The sequence below is a fragment of the Camelus ferus genome, chromosome 14 (assembly GCF_009834535.1).
Source record: "Camelus ferus isolate YT-003-E chromosome 14, BCGSAC_Cfer_1.0, whole genome shotgun sequence".
Lineage (NCBI taxonomy): Eukaryota > Metazoa > Chordata > Mammalia > Artiodactyla > Camelidae > Camelus > Camelus ferus.
This window is the reverse complement of record NC_045709.1, coordinates 6,642,201-6,667,584: the sequence shown is the minus strand read 5'-3', so window position 1 is coordinate 6,667,584 and position 25,384 is coordinate 6,642,201. Positions and strand designations below refer to the sequence as shown.

At 35.2% G+C, this 25,384-nt stretch overlaps 1 protein-coding gene across 1 annotated transcript in view; it reads right to left on the bottom strand.

The window, feature by feature from the left end:
• The window catches only part of GTF2F2 (general transcription factor IIF subunit 2), a 121,376-nt gene that overhangs the window by 4,313 nt on the left and 91,679 nt on the right, over positions 1-25,384 (bottom strand). The window contains exons 6-7 of the mRNA XM_006176252.3: positions 17,218-17,317; positions 9,163-9,306 (exon numbers count right to left, since the gene is read on the bottom strand). Coding sequence (XP_006176314.1) covers positions 9,163-9,306; positions 17,218-17,317 — 244 coding nt within the window. The remainder of the gene's footprint in view (positions 1-9,162; positions 9,307-17,217; positions 17,318-25,384) is intronic.

Sequence of the window (25,384 nt, the reverse complement as noted above, 5' to 3'; positions counted from 1 at the left end):
ACATATCCACACAAATATTTATTTTAGCACCAGGTAGAGTGGCACATAGTCTGTTTTAATCCTCATAGAGTTCACAGTTTAAGATTAGGGTGTGTTTAGGGGAGACAAAGGCATATAAGCAGGCAATTATAAAATAAAAGACACACAGTAATAAGGACACATACACAGGATCTTCCAGGAGCACTAGGAAGAGACACCCTGCCCAGCCTGAGTCAAGATGTTCGGTCCGACTTTGAGGATGTACATTTGATTATTTGAATTGAAAGACAATTGTGTGCAGGGATCAAGAGAAACTAGTTCTCCATCTCCTATTTATTCTACACACTGACTCTGCAGTTTAATCTTTTGTCTGACCACTTAATTTTAAACAGAGATTCCAGAACTGAGTAGATCACCTTTATGTCACATAGAACTGGAAAGATTTCTCATTACTGACTAATGGGTAGTTCTGCAGAACAAGATCTGAAACAATACACTGGTTCAGGTCCAGCAATTCTAAATCAAAGGGCTGTGTGGGAGAGTACTGACAGCAAGTCTGAATGCAGAGAAAGAAGAGACAGAACATTACAGCTTCCTTGCAAGGAAAAGCAAAGCACATACTGGAGTAAAAAAGTAAAGTGAGTAGGATATGCTTTGCGTTTGTGGATCAAGGTAAAACTGTGGCCAAAACCCCAGAAACCCACAGACCAAGTTCCTAATCCCCTTTCTCCCCCAACCAAGACCAAGACAAATCTATGTAGGTAGAGCCACGAGGCCCAGGAGCCGACCAGCCTAGCCTCTCTTCTCTTCCCTCCCCTGCCATTTCTCATATCAACTTTTCCTCCACTGCTCTGCCAACCAAATGGAGGACTTATCTGCATTTCATTTTATCAGGAATTTTACTGTTAATATACATAATAATAAATGAACTATATCTAAATTCCTAGAAGTTGATAAAAAAAAACATGCCTTTGACAGAGTTGACCACCAGATAATACTGCTTTGGGTAAGCGAATGATACATCCCTACTAGACTTCTGGTCACAAAATCTTCTCCAAAACGTTGGACTGAAGATGCATTATGCAAATCTATACCAAAGATGGCACTGGTTAATACAGTCACCAAAGGGAAAATGCTATATGCTTTTTATAAAGTGACCCAACGGCAAGGGCATTCATGGTCAGTTCTGTGATAATTTCAAAATATCACTTCATGTTTATGTGATTTTTGTGTGACTGACTGTGACTCCTTTAAGCAAGGTCAACAGAACAGAGACTTCCTAATGAAGATGTTAGTGGCTCCAAGGCACAAAATTCTTTCATTAAAAAAATAAACAAACCACACATTAATATGCATAAGCTGTGAACAAAGGCAACCTATGTTTTCACCCCTTTAGACAGAGAGAACTGTGAATGGGAGAGGGAAGATGATGCTGAGGACCTGGAACATGGGCCAACACAGCAGTTTTCTCCTCTTTCCTTCTTCTGGTTTCACCTCTGCTTTTCTACTAGTCCCTGCCCTGTCATCCTCTTAGGGTCCCACATGCTGCATTCCTCCCTTCAGTCAAACTCTTAAGAAGCAGAGAGATGATGAATAACGAAATGGTCAGGCACAAACCCTACGCACACTGCACCCCTACCTTATGGATGAAGCATTATTCACTTTTAAAGTATTTGTAATGGAAAGTTAAGTTTTACTTTAGGGCAACAGTAGATAAAAGTGTTTGCTGGATAAGGATTTAAAAAGGATTGATGATAATCAGGCAGTTCCTTAGGTTAAACACAGTTACCAGTGACCCAACAATTTTACTCCCAAGAGAAATAAAAATATATGTTCACACAAAAACTTGGACAAAAATGTTCCTAGCAGCTTTACTCATAGTAACCAAAAAGTGGAAACAACTAATGTTCACCTGTGGGTGAATGGATAAACAAAACGTTGCGTATCCATATAATGGTATACTATTTGGCAACAGAAAAGAAATACATGTCATAACATGGATGAAACCTGAAAACATCATGTCTAAATAAAAGAAGTCAGTCATAAAAGACCACATATTAAATGATTCCATTTATATGAAATGTCCAGAATAGGCAAATCTTTAGAGACAGAAAGTAGATCCGTACATTAGGTTCGCTAGGGTTGTGGGGGAGGGGTGATGGAGTGATTGCTAATAGCTATGAAGTTTCTTTGTAGGCTGAAGTAAATGTTCTAAAATTGACTGTGGCAATGACTGTACAACTATGTGAATATGCTGAAATCCACTGAACTGTAACTTTAAAAAAAAGTATAACTTGTACTGAAAGTAAGGTTTTAAAGTAATGGGGGAATAACAGCTCGTAACAAATTGAGGTAACATCATTTTTTAATTACCAAATTACCACGGGTAAAGTAACATTTCCAATTAACAGTGGCTAGCTAGCTCTGTGGATCCGTCCATATGTACTGGAAAATATGATGGAATTAGAATATCTGTCTTGGGACATTTCAGATGGCAGAAATGGCTCTCTAATGCTGCAATACAGAACTGAAGTGGCCAGCCAGGCTGGCACTACAAGGTTTTCTGCCAACAGGCTTATCCTCTGGTATCTCAATTCCCCTGCTGAGTTAGAGAAACCAGGAGGCTTCAAACACTTAAATCCACAGAGTAATGTGTTCTCTAATGCAGAGACCAACGCAAAGAAAATGACTTCTTTCTCATTATGAGATAATTCTCGTAAGGATGGCAAGTTTAAAACAAACCCTTTCTTCCAGCTTGCTCAGGGACAAAATAAAGAAACCAGAAGGCAGTTAATGAGCTTAAACATTGACTTTTACCTCTTTTTATAATCAAATAGGACTGGAAGTGTTGGGAAGGAGAGTTTCTGGCTAATGACATTTTTCAGATTAAATATAAATTTTTTTCAGATTAAATATAAATTTTCAGATTAAATATGAATTTTAAATATAAACTTAAATATAAATTTTGACATTTTTCAGATTAAATATAAATTTTGTGGCCTACTGCTTAATTAAAAACTCTATGTAAATTTTGTATGTAAATAGCACCCAATTTTGTTTTTTGGGAGCCTATGTCAGATACTGCTTTTACCTACATAATATCTCATGTAAAATCTGGACTCAATTTGTTATGTTAGTAAAATCACTCCCAATTTTACCTCATTCAGAAATAAGGTAAAAAAGAAAAAAAGTAAAAAGGCTAAAACAAATCATATAAGTTGAAAGAGAAAATGTTACTATTTCATAATAAGCTTGGTAGTATATCTTAGTTATTAGACCTTCTATTCATACAGAAAGCATTAACATTTCATAAATATATTTAAATTTTATCCATTTATATTCAATAGTCAATAATTTATTTTAGAATGACATTTAATATTCTTAAACTTTTAATTAAGGCTCAAATTCATAAGCTAGCAAATAAGTATTTTTTAGTACCACACTCTGACCGAGTTAATTGGTCACTGCAATTATTTTATTTTTTAAAATGGAAGTCTCATAAAGGGCTGTCATTAATTAATATGCTTTGCTGGGAAATTGGTGGTCTTTTTAGTTTTAGTAGTACCATTCAAAAATAAAAACTTACAGTTACAGGAAAAGTGAAGAGAGAACTGAAGGGGAATATGTCATCAAAAAGGAAATAATGAAGATTCAGGGGAAAAAAAGCAAAAAGGAACCAAGTAAAACAGTGAAATTATATGTCAGAAGGAAAACATTATGATAAAATCAGCACTTACTTAGTAGTAAATTTGGGAGTGAGCTTCAAACATTAAAAACACCTATTTTACTTTGGATTAGGAACTGAATGAATCAAGATAAAGCTTAGATTCCATTCTCTATGTACCTGGCTTAGATTTAACAATGATGATTCTTAATAGTAAAGAAATCTGCAAGCAGTCTACCTGAGAAATTAGCTTTTTCCCCCTCATTAAAAAGGGGTTCCTTGTGTCAGAAAAATATCTTCCTTGCTTGTCTACAGGTGTATACATGTGTCTGAAAGAAGAGGCAATGTGGTAAGAGGTGGGTTCAAACCACTAGGCAACTCCCTTCCCTGGGACCGTAATTTAGACTAGATTATCTCTAAGATTGCTTTTACCTCTCAGATCCCGAGTCAGAGATCTGTAATAGATAAATATGCTACACATGTATCATAATGTGTAATATATGTAAATACCATGAAGAGAAAACAGGAGCACAGGTGTCTGGCTTGAGCAGCCTAGGGCATGGTGGTGTCACTTACTGAAATGGAGAAATCTCAGGGAGGTTTTGGAGGGGCGTAGAAATCAAGAGTTCTGTTGTCAATAGGCTAAATTTGTGATAACAGTAAAATGGTTAACACTGAGCAGGTGCTATTTCTGTACCAGGCAGTGTGGCACATGTATGGGAGAGGCAGTGGGCCTGGCTGGTAGACTGCCCTTACCCTGTCTTCTTGGCTCAGAAATGGGCATACCACCCCACCAGTCTTCCCTGGGCTTTTACTGGAAAAACCAAGACAGATATTCTCTTTTTGCTTCGAAGTTGCTAGCTGAGAGGTGCTTTGGGAGGCCACTCTGACTGCTACACAACAAGATATTCTTTAAGACAATACACAAGAAAGACAGAATGATGAGGGAAGGAAGGGACATTTCTAACTAAATAATACTAGTAGCATGTCTAAAGCAAGGTGCATTCCTGAACTTCCCAACTACAAGAGCCAATAAACACTATTTTTGTTTAAGAACAGAGTTTCTATTTCTTGCACCTGAAAGACTTCCACCCAATTCACAGATCTGTAAGAGCAAACACTTGTAAATAAAATTTTACCTTCTGTCAGGAGAAATGCTCAGTGTATCAAGTTCTCTAGCCATTTTCTCCTTTAAAAAAGCCTATCTTCTTATAGCTTACTGATGCCAAGTTTCACTTAAATTATTTCTATCAAGCCTTTATTTAGGCCTGTCTAGAAACAAACCCTTAGGATCAGGCTAAGATTACTTTATTGATGCATCAGCTTTATTCGCAAAGCCTAAGCCTACTTTGCAAATAAGCAATGGCTGGCTGAGCATTATCTAGTGCTGGGGAACTTGAAGTATGGACATCAAGCTGCTTCAAAATCAAAGCCATGTAAATCTTTGCCTAGTTTTTCCTGTTGATGTGAACTTACTCTATAAAAGCATGCAAACTGTTCAATTATATATTCTGAATTAAAAAGTAAATGATCCACTAGATTGACATGATTGGGGACTGCTGATTTAGAAGGAGTCATCAGTAATCAAAGATACATTTCCTTGAATCTTGACCTGAAATTAAGTGGATTTAGAGCACAAGGAAATGAAGAGAAGAGGTTCAGTTATAATCAGAGCCGATTTTTGGATAACAATTTTAACAGAAATGTATGTTTGAGGAAGCACTGGTAAATGGGTGCTGGGTTAGAAAACAGTGTGCTAGGGCTCAAAGTCCAAGTCTTGGCAGTTTGGTGTTTCAAAGGAGCAATTACATAAAGTTTCTAATGGTCTGTATTTCTGAAGGAAATGCTGTTATGTTTTTATTTTACAGATATTAAAAAAAAAATACGAAGAAAGTCTAGACATAACACGTTCAAGGTGAAAGAGCAAAGGCTGTCAGGAGAGAAATAATAGGCTTCCTCTGATATTTCACTTTAGAGGGAAAAAAACCAAAATTTAAACTCCATAAAAACACTCCTTTAAATGGACACCATGTTTCTGACTTTATATCAGTTACCAGATCTTGGCCTTTTAAAATTGGCTTATTTGCCCTTAATGAGTAACTTTAACTCTGACTGCTTATGCAAGTCACATACTGGAGAATGACAGAAAAGGCTGGCCCTAAGAGCATTTTCTCTAATCAATAATTTTGCTTGTAGATGTGAAGGTTTTTAGGAAGGAGAACATAGGAGGGAAGGGACTGGAAAAACAAGAAAATACTTCAGATACATTCACAATGTCAAGAATGACATTCTAAAGGTCAGAAAGCAGATGGCAACTTAAGAATACAGTAGTAGTGTTAATAACAAAGAGGATGTGTTAAAGTGACACACTTCATGGTTAGAAACTTGTTATCAAAAGTGGTACTGGGGGCCATCAGAAGACAAGAGAATGTCATTAAATTCATATACTAAAGAACTGATTAAAGTCTCTTTTCTCCCATCTACACAGGGCTCAAGCATTTGTTTACTAATACTAACAATAAATATAAAATACTTTGCAGTTGACAATGTATCTTTCATAAACATTAGCTATTACAAGGATCCTATAAACTAGGTATTATTTTAAACATATTTACAAAGTATATTATTATGAACATTTAATTTGAACATATAGGTAAATTTTATATCATGTGTCATATGTTAAGTACATTAAATATTAAATAAATAACGTATTAAACATTAAATGTATTTAAGTACCCTGTCTAGGACTATTTGGCTAAATGGCAGGGTTGGGACTTGAACTGAGATCCTATTACTCCTAATCTCATGCTTTTTCTATCACACCAGGAGGCATCTTTCCTGGATCACTCATCTTCACACTACAGTGGGTCCCTTCATTCTCTTGGTATTGCTTAGACTAAGATCAAATTAGTAAGAATATAATGATGACCATTAGTACAGACTGGCTTATAAACTGTGAACCTTTTAAAAGGGATAATAGTTTCCTACATGGAGAAGAGCTGGGCTCTAGACACTTTCTTTCTAGGTCAATGGGCTTTGCCAGTTCAATTCAAATGTGAGTGGGAAGTGGAGAGGAGGAGGTGAAATAGAAGACGGGGAGGATCACAGATTAAGAGCTGGAAGGGATCACAACAATTATCCAGTGCAACTCCTTCAATTTTAGGGATGGAAGCGACTTCTCTGGATCCCACTGAGATAAATGGCAACATGGGGATCCATGCTGACCCCTTCCTGCCCTCTTTTCTAGGCAAGGATAACTGTGGCTCTGGTATTTCATGCTTCTTTGAGGCCAGCTCTTTGTACCCGACTCCTGCCACAAACGACATGAGGCCTATCAAAATCCATCTGAGGAAAATATGGTCGTCCTTAAATACGGAGGATGTGACCATTTCCTTTTTCTCAAATCAGTTCATTTAATATTTACTGACTTCCTACTATGTTTGTGCTGTGGAATGTATGACTATTTAGGGATGTAAGTAATATACAAACCTGCCTTCAAAAGCCTTATGCTTGCTGAGGCAATTTAGTCCCTAAATAATAAAGCTATTATAAAATAATTTAGTTTCTGTATCAGTGGTTCTCAAGCTCTTTGAGGCTCCCAGGCTTCTCTATGAGAATCTGAAATAAACTATAAATCTGTTCCCTGGAAAAATCCACACAATTTTGCACATCTTCAGGAGACCACTGTATCTCCTAAAGCCCATCTACTGACCATGAATTAAGAAGCCCTGTAAGAGATTCACTTGAGTTCCACCACATACAACTTACCTGAAGAATCCAGTTTGAGAGAATTACTAGTTATCCCTTTTCTTTGATGCAAAATGAATAAACTTTAAAAACAATGCCATTTCATGTTAAGGCAAAGGAACTGCTTTCTCCAGTATTATCTGAATATCTCTCTACAAACATTTATTTTCCCCTATCTAATTTTGTGTGTTTGTTATTCTATGAGGATATATTGTTTGTATTCAGAATTTCTGGAATGGCCTTTTCATGTATATATAAAATAAAAAGATAAACTTCATTAAAACCAGAAGAAACAGAGCTTAGCTTATAAATTATTCCATTTCAAATTTCTTATCTAGACTGGAATGCTGTTTCTAAGGCTTTGATGCTGAATGGAGTGAAGTCATTAAGATGAGTTGATAATACTGCCACATGGGCACTTTCCTCTTCTCTGGTAAAAAAATAAAAAGTATTTAGATCTTTTGGAATTCAAATTTCTTTCTTAATGAAAAAGTGAAAGATGAAGTTTAACAGCAAAGAAATCTCTACAGAAAACGGGAACCTGTACCATCAATACTGAAGTTTCAGAAATCATTTCCTAAAGCTTTGAATAAATCAGAAGGAAATACAGCAAGTCCTTTAATAAAGAGTAATTTAATTATGTTAAAATATTTTACAAAACTGGTTATCTTGACACATAGTCTGAAGCAAGTAGATTAGGAGGAGTTGGAATGAATGTATTTTGAGTATCTTGGCAAAGTGGACAAAGTGATTAAGGAAACTGGGCAAGAGGACAGAAAATAAAGGGGTTTCCATTTAATTTTTAAAAATCTGTAAGTAAAATACTGTTATAATTCCATTGGATACTTGCTAACCTTAGGTGTGAGAAAGTTAAGTGTAAGGAAATGGGACTCAAAGGCTGGAGAAACCATTTAGATCCCTTACTTGTCACCAGCAGTTAAAATGGATTAGAAACACAACTTATTAGCAAACAGGCACCAAAGTCTGGAGAAGTGATAAAAAATAATCACTGATAGAACAAAAAAACTCTCTAAGATATCAATTTATTAAATTTTTCCTTAAAAATGGAGACTAGGCCAACCCAAACACAATCTCAACAAGCACTGTGAGGTAGTAACAAGTTGAAAAGGATCTAATGTTAGTGCTGGACAGAATCTTTAAAAAAACAAAACAAAACAAAAAAAAACCCAATAGAGAATAGTTCACAAGAAAAGCACTCATCACGAGAAGACCAGTATGACTCTTAAAAGAATGTGATTCTATGAAGCAGTTTCAAAAAAAAAAAAAAAAAAAGTTGAGTTTTTTTGGAGGGGGTAGGGGAACAAAAGAAAGACTAGAAATGATACAAACAAAGAGACTTCACGTTTAGTGTGAAGGATCAGTCAAAAGGGGGATAAATCCACTTTTTCTTCATATGGGACTATTGACATTAAAAGTATTTAAAATTTAAACAATGAAGCCAAGGTTACAAAAAAAAAAGAAAGAAAGAAAGAAAGAAAGAAAGAAAAGAAAGAAAGAAAGAAAGAAAGAAAGAAAGAAAGAAAGAAAGAAAGAAAGAAGAAAGAAAGAAAGAAAGAAAGAAAGAAAGAAAGAAAGAAAGAAAGAAAGAAAGAAAGAGAAAAAAGAAAATTAAGACATCTTTTCTGTGCTGACATAAAACCTGACATCAGCATAGGTGCAAGTGAACGTAATCATTTACGACATACTTCTCTTCAGTAAAGCCGTGTTAATTAAGCAGGACACTTAAAGGATCGATGTGAGCATATACATACCACAGGCTGTTTTGTGATGTCCACCAAGTCCTTAAGATTGTAATACTGATGTTTCTCAAAAGCCGAAAAGAGCATGTCTAAAACATGTTGTTTATCGGCTCGAGCTCGTTTTCCATCTTCTTTCTTTTTCCTTTCATATTCAATCTATGTGCAAACAGCAAAAAAAAGAAGGAATCAATTTAACATGATCACTCTGAAACATAGGCAGTCTCTTTTCTGTCCTCCACATGACTATCAGATTTTAAGTTGCAAGACAATAGGTCAAAGAACAGTTGTTCAGAACCTGGGGTCCTCACCGCTCCCAGGGCTCCTCAGACCTTTAAGGCTCCAAGTAGGTATTAATGCCAATCTGTAAACCATTTTCATTTCTTCCTAAAGCTGTATGTAATGTGTCCATTTCCCCCTAAAAAACATTTCCTTTCTGAAATTGCATCAATTCAGCCTGGCTACTGGTTAGTTCGTGTTGATCAGAAAGCCTAACTTGCAGTTCTCTGTTTTTTTGGGTCTTTTTTTAAAATTAAAGTTCAGTCAGTTACAATGTGTCAGTTTCTGGTATACAGCACAATGTACTAGTCATGCATATATGTACATGTATTCATTTTCATATTCTTTTTCACTAAAGGTTATTACAATAAATTGAATATATAGTTCCCTGTGCTATACAGAAGAAACTTTTTATTACCTATTTTTATAGATAGTGGCTAAAATTCGCAAATTTCAAACTTCTAAATACCCAAAATACAGTTTGGTAGGTAACATCTTTTAAAACTAGAGTTTTCCAGGGCAGGAAGAGGCCTAAGGGCAGGCAGATATGAAAAGTTTGGGAAGCATTCGTAAAAAGTTAAGAACATTGGCAGTGACAGGAGGCCTTTTCTCTTCAGGTGACCTCCTTGAACTTGTTTCTTCCATAAAATGAAGAAAGCAGTGGCACGAAGAGAATGTATAAACTCTCCTAGTGTTAGCATCCAGAGACGTGTACATTTGCCAAGTTACCTTCTTTCCTGAAAACATGCAACTTATATGCATTCATGTCACTTGATTAAGCTTTCAATTTTTTTTTTTACAAACACTTTATTTTGACAAAACTAAGGTCCCTGAAGTAACTTTTCTTTTTCAAGCCAAACAGTGTAGAAATGGTAATCTTAATATTGTATTTACAACTCTGTATTACAAGTAAAATTAATTCTACAAATAAAGTACAAAAGATAAGAACTAGCCTGTTGGGGAGAAGACTATTGTTCTGAGATAATTATTTCTTCTCATTTTAGCTCTTTTCCCTTCGGGCATTTTGTTTTGCACTGGCATTATAAGGAAATGACACTCAAAGCAGTCAGGTACCTCACTTGTTAGCAGCCACCACAAAATATTAGAGGGATAGCTATTAGACTAGAAATAGCTTTTACATTATACACATTTTAATTACTGCTCTTATATTTGCCCCCAATGACCACAGACTGCTGCATAACCAGCTGCATAGAAATAAATGTCAATTCAGAAAGAACTTTAAATTTAGTCTCCATTTACAAACTTTTACAATCCAAAAAAATCTGTCATATACAATTTTACTTTCAAAACAGAAAACAAATTATTCTAGACTAAAATGCAATTAAATGTTGAAAATCCATTGTGGATGTGGTATAGACACGGTATTCAACTGTCATTACTGAAATACTAATCACCGACTAAAATTATAAATGCCACCCACTGCCAATTAAAATATTATAATACAGATGTCTGTAAATTTCTAGATTGTTGTTTGCAGAAATACTTTGATTGCTCTGTCAAGGCAGTCTTTGTGGAGGCTTTTATTTTAACGTTAGAAGTGAGCACGACAGCCTTGAATATCATGGTTTGCATTTTAAATCCTTATGAAAGATTCCCCTACCCCCAATGCCTCTATATCTGCCTCATGTGTCCTTATCTTTTGGGAGGAGATTAATTCTTTAGAGTTGATCAGTCCTTAGTGTATAAATTCAAATGGACAAAGCATGTTGTATTCTTATACTATATAATACAGTAGGCAAATATTGCCCAAAAGCCTTTAGATACAGTCCTGCAGGCAACCATTTTAATCAGCAAAATGCCAGATTTATACATACACCTAAAAAAAATAATACCACACCAAACACCGCCCAAAAAACAAACAAAAAACCCCACAACAATAACAACAACAAAAAACCCCCAACAACTTTAAGAAGAATAACACAGTTGCCACACAGAAGGAAAGAGTATATACATAGAGAAAATTTTCTTTTTAGTTTCTGGGAGTTTACCTCAAGCTTTTATGTAGCACTTCTATTCCTGCCAAGAATTATTTTCTAGTTCAGTTCTTCTAGTTCTCTATCACTTTCAGACCAAGAGCTCTTGCCAGGAAGAAAGGGAAAGAGAAAATTTTTTCCAAGCTGGTGGAGCAGAGGATGATAACAAAGACAAGAAGATACTAATTCTTTTTAATAATTTTAGGTTTAGTGGAAAGAGACTTCCTGGTCTCCTCCCAGGGATCATTTTTGCTCCCAATTCCAATAGAGATGGCAGGCAGAGCTATAAAAAATTCCTGTCTCCTTGGATCAGTGACTGAATGTTAGAATTACTTAGGGAACTTAAAAAACCTTTACTTGGCTTCTACATTAGATCAATACAATTAATCTCTGGAGCTATTTTTCTTCCCAGGTGATTCTAGTGTACAGCCAGTGTTGAGAACCACTATCTAGAAAACAGAGGACACAATTCCTTATAAGAAAAGGGACTCCTTATGAGAAAGGCCATTTGACTGGGGACTATGTATAAGAATGCTGTGACATTTATTCAGGCTCGATGATGCTGTCCACAAAGCCAACCAGAACATACATACAGAAGCACCCTTACTTGCAATCTGAGATAGAGGGAGTTGAAAGGAATCTTATATGTCAGCTGACTCTATATTTTGATTATACAGCTCTACCAGCAAAAAATTTAAAGCATGAACTCTATGAGTATCTATTGTACATTATAAAAATGTAAGAGTGCATTAATATGCATGGAGATTTTTATAAAGCATACACAAAAAAATTTAAGGAGATGAAATAAAAATAAAACATTATTTTAAGAGTAAGTTTTAATTTAATTTTGTCTTCATGTTCTGAATGCTTCGGTTTTAACTGAATTGCAAACTGTGATAGCTTTGAATCAGCAAAAGCTAATACAACATAAGGTACAACACAAAGGTCAAGGGTTATTGTGTCAACTGATTTTCAACAAGCCTTCAGCTCCTGGCCTTGGCTGTGGTGGTGGCAGCAGGGGGCCTGTAGGCCACGCTTCCCAGATGCACCTGCCAGCCTGTTTCCAGCTGGGGCTCTGCCAATGGGAGAAGGGAAGCAGGAGGAAGGGAGAGTTTTTCTGTTGTGCTGTGGAAGCCCCCAGGCAGCACCAGCTTCCTCATCTCTGGTAACCAACCCTCTTCTTGCTTTTGCAACCCCAGCCCTTCCATTTTGTATTTGTCCACGATCTGTAACCAATTCCCTACTTTAAGTCCCTTTCTGCTTGAAATATCTGGCATTGTTTCTGATTCCATGATAGATTCTAAGTATCATCATGAAAGACAGGGTATCACAAGCCATATTTAAAATGATAGTGATAATTTCCTTTCTGGAAGGGTCAAGTTCTCGCCAGGTCTGAGCACATCATCACTGTTTCTACCTCACAAAGGGACTGATAAACAGATGATTTTAGAAGTTTCAGTGTTCCCCCTTCCTTGTTCACTTGTTTGCTTTATTGTAGTATTATCTCGAATCTACAGTTTCTTTGCAGGAATCTTTTAAGGCCATTTATTCATTTTTTGAGATTGAGTTAACAACAGATACTATAATCTGTAAATCCTTGAATCTAGCACCAAACCTAAAAAAGCTGAAAACAAATGAAAGCGTGCGGTGCTGAAAGCACCACTGCCAACCTCTCTGTGTTGTACAGTTCCTACTCTTCTAATGAAAAACGACTGACCAGCACAGGGACTGCATAAGGGTGCCAGGTTCAATCCCCATAGTAAATATTTCTAAAGCTCAATATTTTTGTTAGGCAAAACCCAAGAAAAATATGAGTTCCAATATCATTTCCCCCCTCAATGGGCCCTACTGTGACAACCATTACTTTCCATAATTTGTTTTTACTACCTCAAGGGATGGGGAAGGGGAATTTGATGCTCAAATGTTTGCAAAATGCAGGATTAAACAAATTCCAAGAGGTTCCCAACTTAAGTATATTAAATGCAGTGTCAATTCTGAAGGGGATATAATCAGAATTTACATGTTCTTTTAACACACAATTCTTCTTAAATAACTTTTTTTCAAGGAGATTCTCACAAAATTCATGTTTCAAAAAACCTTCTCTGGAAGATGTTAACCTACACGAACTGGTTCATGTTTCACAAACTTAATGATGATCTAAGGCAGAGGAAAAGCCACGAAGGGAGAAACCTGACAGGTCACAGCCTAGACCGGGGAGAGTTTTCATGGCCAAGCTTTCAAGGAAGGAGTATTCTAAGAGATGATGCTAATCATATGTTTCTTTTTGTCCCCAAAATGCTTTCTGAATGGCAAGAATGGTAGGTATTATATCCCAGTTTGTGAACCAAAGAGGTAAATTTGAATTTAATGTTTAGAAAAGCTCCATGTACAATGTGGGAGTTCAAATATTTGGAGATGATCATATATACTATATGCCAATTTATCTAGGTGCCATAGGTGAGTGAAAACGTTTCTGGGGGTAAACACAGTTTGTTTTTTTTTAAGTGGTTTCTTTTTGATCAAATGTATGGATATTGTTTTACAAATACAGACACTATTTTCCAACTCCCCTTTTATGTTTCGTACAAAATATTTTTCCTTATTTTTATCCTGAAAATTGCATACAAAGAATTTCAATTGTTAAAAAATGAAATACAGGGCTTCATGCTTATATAGCTCCACCTGGCGAAACTTTGAAAATATTTCAACATTATATTGAGTTTAAAATTTTTTATTGAGCATCTTGATTACAAAACCTCTAAATCATTCTTGTTGAATGAACTATGTTGATGTTTCTCAATCTTTTAAAAATAAATGTCCCTGTCTGACAACAATAACAAAAGTTTTATACTCTTCCTACAGTTGGTATTATAATACTAAATATACTTTTAAAAGCTATGCAGGTGACTCCACCCATTTTGATATACTCCCATGGGGGGAAAAATCATTAAACCTTCAAGTAATGTGATGTGGTAGATTACAGTCAACCTTTGTTAATCAAAGATTACTGTATGACTCATCACTGTAATTACATTAATATTAATGACTCATTCACTGCTATGACAAACTTAACAAAGGTTGAAACCATGAACTGAAATGTCACTTAATGTTAAAAAGAGTCTTGAAAGTGGATATGATAGCTTTATGTCCTAACAAGGAGTTCAGAATACAATATATTTGTATTTATTTTAGTAGTAAAAAGAGAACAAAGAAAGCTATTCTAAAAATACGACATTTAGAATCTATCTTCTATACCTGCCAGGTCGATGTAGTGTCAATGTCACTCTGAATATGAATTAGATAGAGGTCAGAGCTTTGATACCGGCAAAAGTGCTAGCTTTGACTGACCAAAGAGAGATTTTTCTTTTGACTCAGAAATGATGGTTTGTGGCAGTTTAACAAGAGTGACCCTTGTAGTGGAATTTAGGAAAAAACAATTATAATATACAAATATAGACCCACTAGGTCAAAGGAAACAGTGATAGATTATATCCCAATGGGGGGGTCTGAAAAGGCATGACCAGAGACATAGAAAGAAGTGACAGCTTATTGAAGACAAACATTTTATCTATTTGGTTCACCAAGAGTAGGTATCTCAGGCACAAAGAAGGCATTAAAAAAATATTTTTTGTTGAGAGAAGACACATCTTAGATAACTGTGGTAGGACACTGTTGTGGCTAAGCACTAACATTCTTCCCTAGCTTTGTCCCCTTCCCATTCCAACAGGAAAGCTTTACTGCCCACTGTAACAGTTCAGACAATACATGCTCATGGTGACAATTCCAGCAATTGAAAACGATTTCATAAAGAAAAAAATTAGGTTCTTGCACATACCATCAAAAAAAAAAAAACAACTGTTTAAGTACTGAACTAAACTAATTTTTGGATATTTTGTTTCTGATCTTTTCCTATCTTAAACAATAGAGAGAAACACTACTGTGTATCATCTTGGGCATTTGTCTTACTATGATAAACTCTTAGATATAAGACTGCTAGACCAAAGGATATAGCTGTTTATAGGGCTTTTGACACAAGTTACCAAACTTCTTTCCAAAAAGGTTATATCTTTTTATAGCCTATAGAAAGTGTGGTCTGTCTTACCCTCACTGCAATAAAAACGTACACAAGAGTAGAAACTGTATACAGAAGCCTGGCCCATAAGTGGAGAAAAAAGCATACTCAGGGGCTACAGGAGAAGCATATTGATGATAAGAAAGGCCAAGACATTTAAGATGTATCCCATTTTACTTCTTTATCTCCATCTGGCTCCAGAAAGTTCTATGCATGCTCATCTAAGAGAAGAAAAGACTAGAACAGAAGAGGACAAAGAAGTAGACTTCCATCTACTTGTCTCAATCAACGGACAACACAAAAATGTCTCTCTTGGATTATCTGATACTTAAATTTGCCCCACTTAGATCTTGCCTGTCCTCTTCTTTAGTTTACTTTTGCCTAACCAGAGGCTATAAAATGGAAGCCTGGGCAGATAAGCTGAATTTTGACTTGTTTGACTTAATCCACACAGTGTAGGAATTTTAAAATTTGAATGTCTTTAGAAGGGGCACGTGGACTCCAGTTCATCAAAGTCCCTACCTTTTATCTTCTTAAATTTCAATATTCTGCTCAGGAAGATGCCTGCTTGGCCCTGCAGGTATTTGCATTTGCTACCTCTCACATAAAATAACCACAAGAAACTCAAATATCATAAAGCAGTTTGTTTGGCAGATACTATTCTGTGTCATGGATCATTGAGAGTAAGGCTCCTACTCACAGAAGTAAAAAACAAATTTATGGTTACTGAAGGGGAAGCGGGTGGAGGAGGGATAAATCAGGAGTATGGGATTAACAGATGCACATTACCACACATAAAATAGAAAAACAATAAGGATTTACTCTATAGCACAGGAAACTACATCTGATACCTTAAAATGACCTAATATGGAAAAGAACTGAAAAAAAAATCCAAATCATTTTGCTGTACATCTGAAACACAATACTGTAAATCAACTATACTTCAATTAAAAAAAAAAAAGTAAGGCTCCTAAATCAGACTGCGTGGTTCAACAACTATACTGGTTAATTACTGGCTATGTGACCTCAAGTAAGCTAACCTCTCTGTGCCTCAGTGACTGTATCTGTAAAATAAGGGTAACAGTAGTAGTTACAGTAGTTACAACAGTGCCTGGCACAAAGTACACATAATATGTATGTAATACATGCATGCACTGTAAATCTGTGTATATATACATATCTATATATACATACATACACACACAGAATATACTCTTACAGTATATATAAGATATAATTCAATAAAAAAGATTTAAATATATATATAAACAGGTAGTTCTCACTTGGCATGGTAGTGTGAGGCTGTAAAAATGCCTGTGAAAGCTGAAACTATGCAAAGCAACCTTAATAACTGATAGGAAAATTCCCATTGTTTCATGACCTTTACATTTTTTTGTTAAAACAATAAAAACCCTCAGTTACACAAGAATAGAAAAAATAATAAAGCTAATATTTACTAATTTAAAACACTAGAAATATTGAAAAATGGTTTTATTTCTTTGAAAAGCTTATCAAGAATTATTTTATGGTTGCTGCCTTCTCACTGTATTACTTAGGACTCAGAGTGAACACCATCTATATACTTGGCAAACTGTTATATTCCTTACTAAGTCTGGATAATTCAAGCACCTCAAGCAAGATGATGTGACTACTGAGGTCCTTTCAAAACCTAAGAGCCTATGATGTTAAAGACAGGACAGAATGAAGAAAGACATGAAGACTTACATTGTATTGATGATTAGCAACAGGTTTGTAATTGGTTGTTACAACTTTGTCCAGTTGTTGTGATAGCCTTACAGGCTTGGAAGATTCTTCTATTTGTAATCTGAAAAACAGAGGCATTATTAACAAACTTACTTGTGTATTAGAGTGATACCTGAAGAGCTGTTCCTCTAATTCGTCTTACTCAGGAACTAATACTTAATATACAAAAAAGTAACCTCAGAAGATATACCAGCCTTAATACTTCAAAAACACACTCTCTGTATATGACTATAATGTAGAAACCAGACCATAAGTTAAACATACAAACTATCTCATTATAGTTCTACAACTTCCTTCTAATCCTATACTGTACAGTCAAACCTTAACTTTTAAAACAAAGTTACTAATTAGCTTTACATTTCCGGAAAAGATCTGCATGTAAAATGAAACATCTTAAATTATATGGTCTAAAACTAACCAATTAATTCAGGTATTAATTCAAAACCTCTGTTCATCTGATAAGAGATAAAAGTAGATAAAAAGACACATCAATGGACTTAGAGATGATTGTACTAAGTGAAGTAAGTCAGACAGAGAAAGAGAATATATATCACTTATCCGTGGAATCTAAAAAATACAATACAAATGAACTTATTTACAAAACAGAAAGAGATTCGCAGACATATAAAACGATCTTATGGTTCCCAAAGGGGAAGGGGGAAGGGATAAATTGGGCAATGGGATTAACAGAGGCACACCATCATATATAAAACAGGTTAACAACAAGGATTTCCTATATAGCACAGGGAACTATATTCACTATCTTGTAATAAACTATACTGAAAAAGAATAAAAAAAGAATACATACACACACACACATATATATAACTAAATCAGTTTGCTGTACACCTGAAAGTAACACAATATTGTACAATATTGTAAATCAACTATACTTCAATTAAAAAAAAAAAGATGACATATCAGCATGTAGGATCTAGTGGTCAGTAGCTGCTTTACTGGGCAGGGCAGATTAACAACATTTCCACCATTACAGAAATTTCTTTTGGACAGCACTGGTCTGGAACTATTGTAGGACTCCACCCATCTAAATTAAAATATAACTAAAACTATCACTTTTGGAAAAAGAGCCATAAAATAAATATATGATACTATGTATATAGTGTATCATAAAACATAATATTTAACTAGTACCTATATATTCAAAGAGCAATCTTAGGAGATTTTGTTTAGGACTAAATATTACCATATTTAGTGACTCACATTCAACCATTTACTTCTTATTTTAAAAATTAGATTAATTCTTTTGGTATATGAGCAGAATAAATCTAAAAAATATTTTAATGGGGAAAAAGGTGTAGCTTTCCAAAGTGAGTACTTTTAAATGACAAAAGGTATCATTGTACCTTTAGACTTCTCATCAGCAAGATATCAGAATACAAGAATATATTTAAAGCACTACAGGAAAAAAATTGCCAACCATGTCTAGCTAAATTATAACTAAAGAGTAAGAGTGAAATAAAAGTATTTTTGTACAAAAACAAAGTTTTCACAGATCCTCACTGAGAGAACTACTCAAGGATTTATTACAGCAAGAAGTAAAATGAACCCAAAAGGAACTAGTGGGATGCAATGGTCACAGCAAAGAAATTGAGAACCATGTTAGAAAATTGCCTAATTGATACATACAGGTTTTTTTAAAAAAAAGAAATTGGAACTAACATGAAAGATGGGAAGAAAGAGATCAGAATGAATGCATTTAAAATTCATTTAAAAAATTTTCTGCAATACGCACTTTCATAATCAGAAAGGAATTATTCTTAAAGGAAAATGCAATATTGTTTCCTGAAAGGTTGGTTTGAAAGCCTTAAACATGTTGGTCATTTACAAGTAATACATGCTGAACATCACATATTACTTTAAATTCTTTGGTTCAACAGAATAGGAACTAAAAATAATTTTCATTTAAAATTTCTTCAAAGGCAACAACTTGCAATATAAAAAGTATCTATTTTCATAACATTATTACTTAATTCCTTGGATGAAGTTATTTCTCTGTTTATTTCTGCCTAATTTCAGGTATATAATACCAAATTCCTCAGAAGACATCTACCAACTGCTTTTTTAATTTGAAAGCTATAAACACTATGTTTTGTTTTTACTATGATCCCCAAATTCAATATAGTCATTTCTGTATTGAAACATATTTATTTTAATTCTTCTATTTATAAATCCATATGTATCCTTTTAATACATAAAATCATTATTTTATGAGGTGTAAAAAAAGTACTCTAGAAATATCTTTAGAAACCTATTGCATATGTAACCATCAATCATAAGTACTTTGTTGCATTGTTTTTCATGTGCCAAATATACTTTCTATGAACCACAAAGAAAGCACTAGCTAGAGGTCTAGATAGAGGAGATTTCACCTAAAGATGGACTTGTACTAAGACTCCTTCAATGGCCTCTTAGCTGTTCTCGGGTGACCCACAAGTTCCTTCTCATGATTGCATGTCCCTTGGGTCTAGGCCCTGCTTATCTCTCAGCTTATTCCACTGTCCTTCCACGGCGGCACTGAGCTGCAGCTAGGCTATGACCAGGCTTTAGAAGAAGTCTCCTACTGGCAATCATCTAGCAAGTGTTTACTGGGTGCCTATGTCTGACTCAGTGAAGAAAAAGACTTGCTTTAACCAAATGCTCATCTATAATTATCTTCAGGACTGAAGAGGGACAGGGGGTTGGTATGACAACTGACTGCATGCTGCTATGAAGTAAAGATTAACTCCAAGGTGTTAATCTTGACGGTTAACTGCAACAGGACAGTTCATGCTTGTAAGAGGTGAGGCAAAAAAGACTGGATGGAAATGACTCCTCCAGGCTGAGAGGGTGTCTCAATAAAACTTTAGAGAGAAAAAAGTGATTGAAGACAGATAGAGGAATGTTTACAAAGAGTTAGAACTAAGCATGTTTAACTCCTTGAGAAAAAACAAAACCAAACCATAATTAAGTGGCAGCCTGTTTCTGAACAGCTGTCTGTGTTCTAACCTTAGTCCCATCCCCTTAATACAATCAGTTCTTAGGGGTTTGGCCTCTAAACGGTAATGTATCTGTTATGCTGCCAATAAATTACCTTTCCTGTTTTAATCATCTCGCTCCATAATTTGATCTTATGAGACTTTCAGGGAGGGAGGTATGTGCTAGCTTCTTCCTTCCACGTTACATGATTGTTCCCGTTATTTCACAATTTGAAAATTCCTCAGAGTTTCAGTTTGTTTAGGTAAGTGCGTTTTTATAAACGGTAGCTTATTTTTGTCACATTCTTATACTAGAGTTTATTTTCAGCCACTGCATCTTGATTCAGGTTCATGCTGGAATACTTTCCTTTCAAGTCTAACACAACTTCATCATCCGTAGAGTGTCGTGCCATTTTTACCGTCAAAGTATTTAATCTTTTAAATATATAAAGGAAAACACTGAATTAACTTCTTAAAAATAAAGCGCTCACATAAAAATTTAACCTTCTTATTGTACATTTAAAAAGTCAACTCCAAGGGTTTGGTTTTAATTAAAAGAGGATATGTTATGATTCAAAACTCAAAAGGTTAATCTATGGACTGAAAATATAACATATTTTAAAAGAGCTTAATGTTAAAATACTTTAACCTGAATAGTTTAAAATAATTTAGCAGAGTTCTTTACTTAACACTAAATAATTCATTTAACATCTCATGAAGTGTCAGAACAATTTGCAACTCCATTTCACCAGTGAACAATGCACCAAATTAAACATCACTGACCTCAACATGCCTTCAAAGTCAAAATAAGGTTTAGCTGGCCTTGTACAAAGTAATATAATTTGGAAATATTTGGTTTGTAAAGGTGAACAGCAAACCACATACAGATACTTTAGGCTGAACTAGGAGGAAGCTACAAGTTTTACTGTTTCAACCACTTAAAAAAATGGATCTTAATTTTTGCAGACAATTTTAGAAGATGGTGTTTTTTTCAAGACATAATAATAGAAAAATATTATTCTGTGATCACCTAGATGCAGCCAGGCCCTGTTTTACAAACCATTGAAAAAAAAAACGGTGCTAATTACTACCACTATTTCAGGACAACTTAGAATATATGTCCACATTCTTGGAAGACAAGGACTCACTGAATTACCAGTCTTTCTAGAACTATTATTTAAAGAGTCAGCTTTATCTCCTGTTTCTTACCATCAAAGAAAAAGCTCAAGGGCTACATGACCAAGGAGCTGAAACCCTAATAAAAAGACTATAACAAATAATAAGACATTTAAAGAGCACTTACCATGTGCTAGAAACAGTGTTAAAAGCTTTACCTACATCATCTCAATCTCATTTTTTCCTTTAGGAAAGCAAAAACAGAACTGGAACTTAAAAATTTTTTTTTCTTACTCCAAGTTTCAAGCAATTAACCTACGCAGTCCCTAAAACAATAAAGTCCCCTTATACAGTCTCCAAAAAGGCCATATGAACAGAATAACACCTCATTAAAAGCTCATTGAGTTTAGTTCAAAGTAAGTGATTCTCTTATAATAACTATAAATAGAACATAACCTTTAAAAATTGAGTCACTTTGTTACACACATGAAACTTGCATAACATTGTACATCAACTATACCTCAAAAAAAAAAGTATTTCTTCTCAATATTCATCAAGCTGCCTTCAACTAGTCCAATTCTATAACACACACATGGAAAGAACATATTCTCCTTTACAACACTGAAAAAAAAATCCTACTAAGTCAATATCATTAGCCACTAGGCTATAATCATGGTCCATAATCACTCTTACTAAAATTAAAGACCTTCATTATACTTTATTAAGATTTACGTATTATAGTGGGAATTCAATTCTCAAAGCATTTAGTATAGTCTGAAAATATAAAATTCATTAAAAAAAAACCACATAGCATAAACATCCCCCAAATATTCTAAAGGATGAACACTAGTAAGATTTAACAAAATGGAAAAAAGCCAAATTCTATTGCTCTAAGCTGCTGGCAGATTGCTGACAAGAGGTCTACAAATTCTAGTCAACAGACCCCTCATTTACCTCACTAAGTACAGTGCTTCTTATGCAAAAGTAACTCAATAAATATTGGTTAAGCAAATGAACAAATGACACCTTTACTGGACAATTAGATCACAAAGGAAAAGGCCAAATCCCATATTAACAAACCACAATAATGCCTGATTTTATACATGAAGACTATTTTCATGCCTAAGCAGAAAACCCTAAGTAATACTGCTTTGCTAATCTGGTTATCAACTATAAAATTAAGCAACTACAAAAACACTGAACAACAAATGTTTTCACCAGGAACTGCCAAAGTAGGAGTCATTTTATAACGTAAATATCATTATTTTAGCATTCATCTGTCCTTTGTGTTCTAGCGACATTTGATTGCAATTTATGCTATTCTTAAAATGACAGGTCTTACAAAAGAAGGTGTATTTTGTTAAGATGTTGACTTCATTTTTGAAAGGGAAAGAGTAAAGCAGTGAAGGAGGTAAACCGTGCCTCCCAAGGGGGAGGAGGAGGCTGACATTAGCAGGGTAAGAGAAAGAGAGAGAGAGAGAGAAGTCTCCCAGCAAGAAGCAGCAAGAGCCAGAAGTGCTTGGTCCAAAGTCAGATTAAAAAGGAAGAAGGCCAGCTGAGCAGGTGGACAGAGGCTGGGAGAAAGGCCACGTGAGCTAATAACCAGGTGTCTGCTGAGCTGATCACAACTAACACAAAAAAGTTCTGATGATGCCTAGTTTTAAGACAGTACATTTACAGGAAGTTTCAATAGGACAAAAAGAGCTTCTCAGAGGAATAGTCACAGTGGTACATGTTAGTCTATTAGAATGTGAATTTGAAAAAACGTTAGCTCTTGCAACTGACAAGTAATCAAATTATATCCTTATCTGGCAGGACTACTAGGTTTATAGACAGTAACTATTAAAATTAAGTAATTTAAGGGGCTTTTACAAATATTTGTTAATTATTTGTAGTTTTGTGAAAGCAGGGATCTTGCTCATATCCCTAAGCCTGAGAATGGGCATGCAATATAAACGTGTTGAATAAATAAGTGAGGAACAAAAAAGGATGAAAAGAAGCAAAGTTTTAGGCTGCATTTAATCAGAGCTGACATTCTGGTTGTCAAATCGCAAGATTTACAGTAATGTTGGCTAACATTTAGATTTGGCATTTAAGAGAAGAGACTGTAATATGTATTAAGGTTTAATTTTCACTCTGTAGGAAATATCCAATAAAGGAAAAACCTCCATTATTTACTTACAATGTTCAATATAGCAGGCATTAGCAATATGCAACTATTTAAATCAATTTAAATTAAAAACTCAGTTCCTTAGGCACAGCAGCCACATTTTAAGTGCTCAGTAGTCACCTGCGGCTACCATATTGGGCAATTCAGATACAGAACACTTTCATCACTGCAGAAAAGCTGTACTGGACAGCACAAGAGAATCACAAACGCAAGTGTCTAAAAAGGTCCATCAAGTAAACTAGAATGTAATAGGGAGATATGGGGGCCGTGGGGAACTGGAAACAGAGAACAGGCTCGATCCCAAGTGGGCAACAAGGAAGGCCTTGGCACTAGCTGACTGTTAATCTGTAGGAAAAATGCAGAGTCAGATTTTTATGTGAAATCATTTATTAAACACTGCCAACAAATACAGTTTTTCCAAAAGGACAACCCTCCTCCACCTCGAAACAAAAAAATCCCTCTAAACCAAAAAACATGAACATTAGCTAGACCAGGCCACTATATCCCAGAGGTTTTTGTGTTTTGTTTTAAGCAAAACAGCAGCAAAGATTTAAGAGTTGTAAGTAGAAATGGGAAAGCCATGGCACAAGTGCGTCATAACCACTGGCGTCAAGACTAGACAGTTCTGTTGAAGGACCAGCAATTCCCTCCAGATCCAGTCCCACGCTGCCCTCCTGAGATCCATGACTGGCTGCTGGACTCCCCCAGATTGCTCTTAAGGGAGTGCATTTCAGCTGGTGCATCAGACTAAGAGTCAAAAAATATCTCCTACATAATACAGAAATTTGATTGTTTTGGGCTTTTATTAAACTAGCAATTTCATATGATCCTAACAGCTCCCTCTCTTTTATTTTATTTTTATTTTTTTTAATGGAGGTACTGGGGATTGAACCCAGGATGCATGCATTCTACCACTGAGCTATATACCCACCCTCTCCTAACAGCTCTTAGTGGAAGACTTAACACAGTAGAATTCTACGAGAATAATATAATTCAAACACAAATTAAGTCCCAGTGTAAGGGTGACTTGCCTATGACCACATAGCTTGTCAAAGGCAGAAGGGGATGGAAAAATCAAGATTCCTTGTCCAGTGCTCTTCACTTATATCAAAATTGCATCTTAAATATAATGAAGCAATCCAGATGTCTTTTCAAGTCAGTAAACATATACTATCCCAATTTAAAATATTTACAGCTATTTAAGAAAATATGTCCATTCTATTAGCTAGCAAGTTGTCCAGAAGGGGCCCACACCTGGTGAGAGAATGATGACTCACACTGGGCTTTCTTTTCTGCTAGACTTTTGTTAGAAACAATAGCCATCAACACTGGTTTTTGGTATGTGCTGAGTAAGGTAAAATAAACGACTGTAATGAAAACACTTTACACGTGTCTTGATTTTTTTTTTTAATTACTGCCTAATTTTTGTTTTTCACTGAAACACTGTAAGACTGTCAATCCCTTGTCAAATTTTCACTTCTCCAGGAAGAACATATATCATCAACATTCCAGAGAGTATCTATTTACCTGTTAGCTAGACAACACAGAATCTCCATTCGACAGTCCAAAAGATAAGTATCTTACCTGATGGCCAGAACATTTCTACTACATTACACAATTTCCTTTTCTCTTATATTCTTTCCTTATGTAGTCTATTTATTATCTTGAACTTGAAGGCATGCTCATTTAGCCTAAGCAGCCGCATCACTTCCCAGTCCCCAGCGCTCTGGCTGCATTCAAGTTCTACAGATGCCCCAACTGAAGGAAGGGGGTCAGGAAGACAGCACCTGCAACTCGTTCTTATATGAGTCTGGGAAGGAAAAGGATATCTAAAGTTTGCACTGCCTGAAGTTTTTGTTCAAATAAC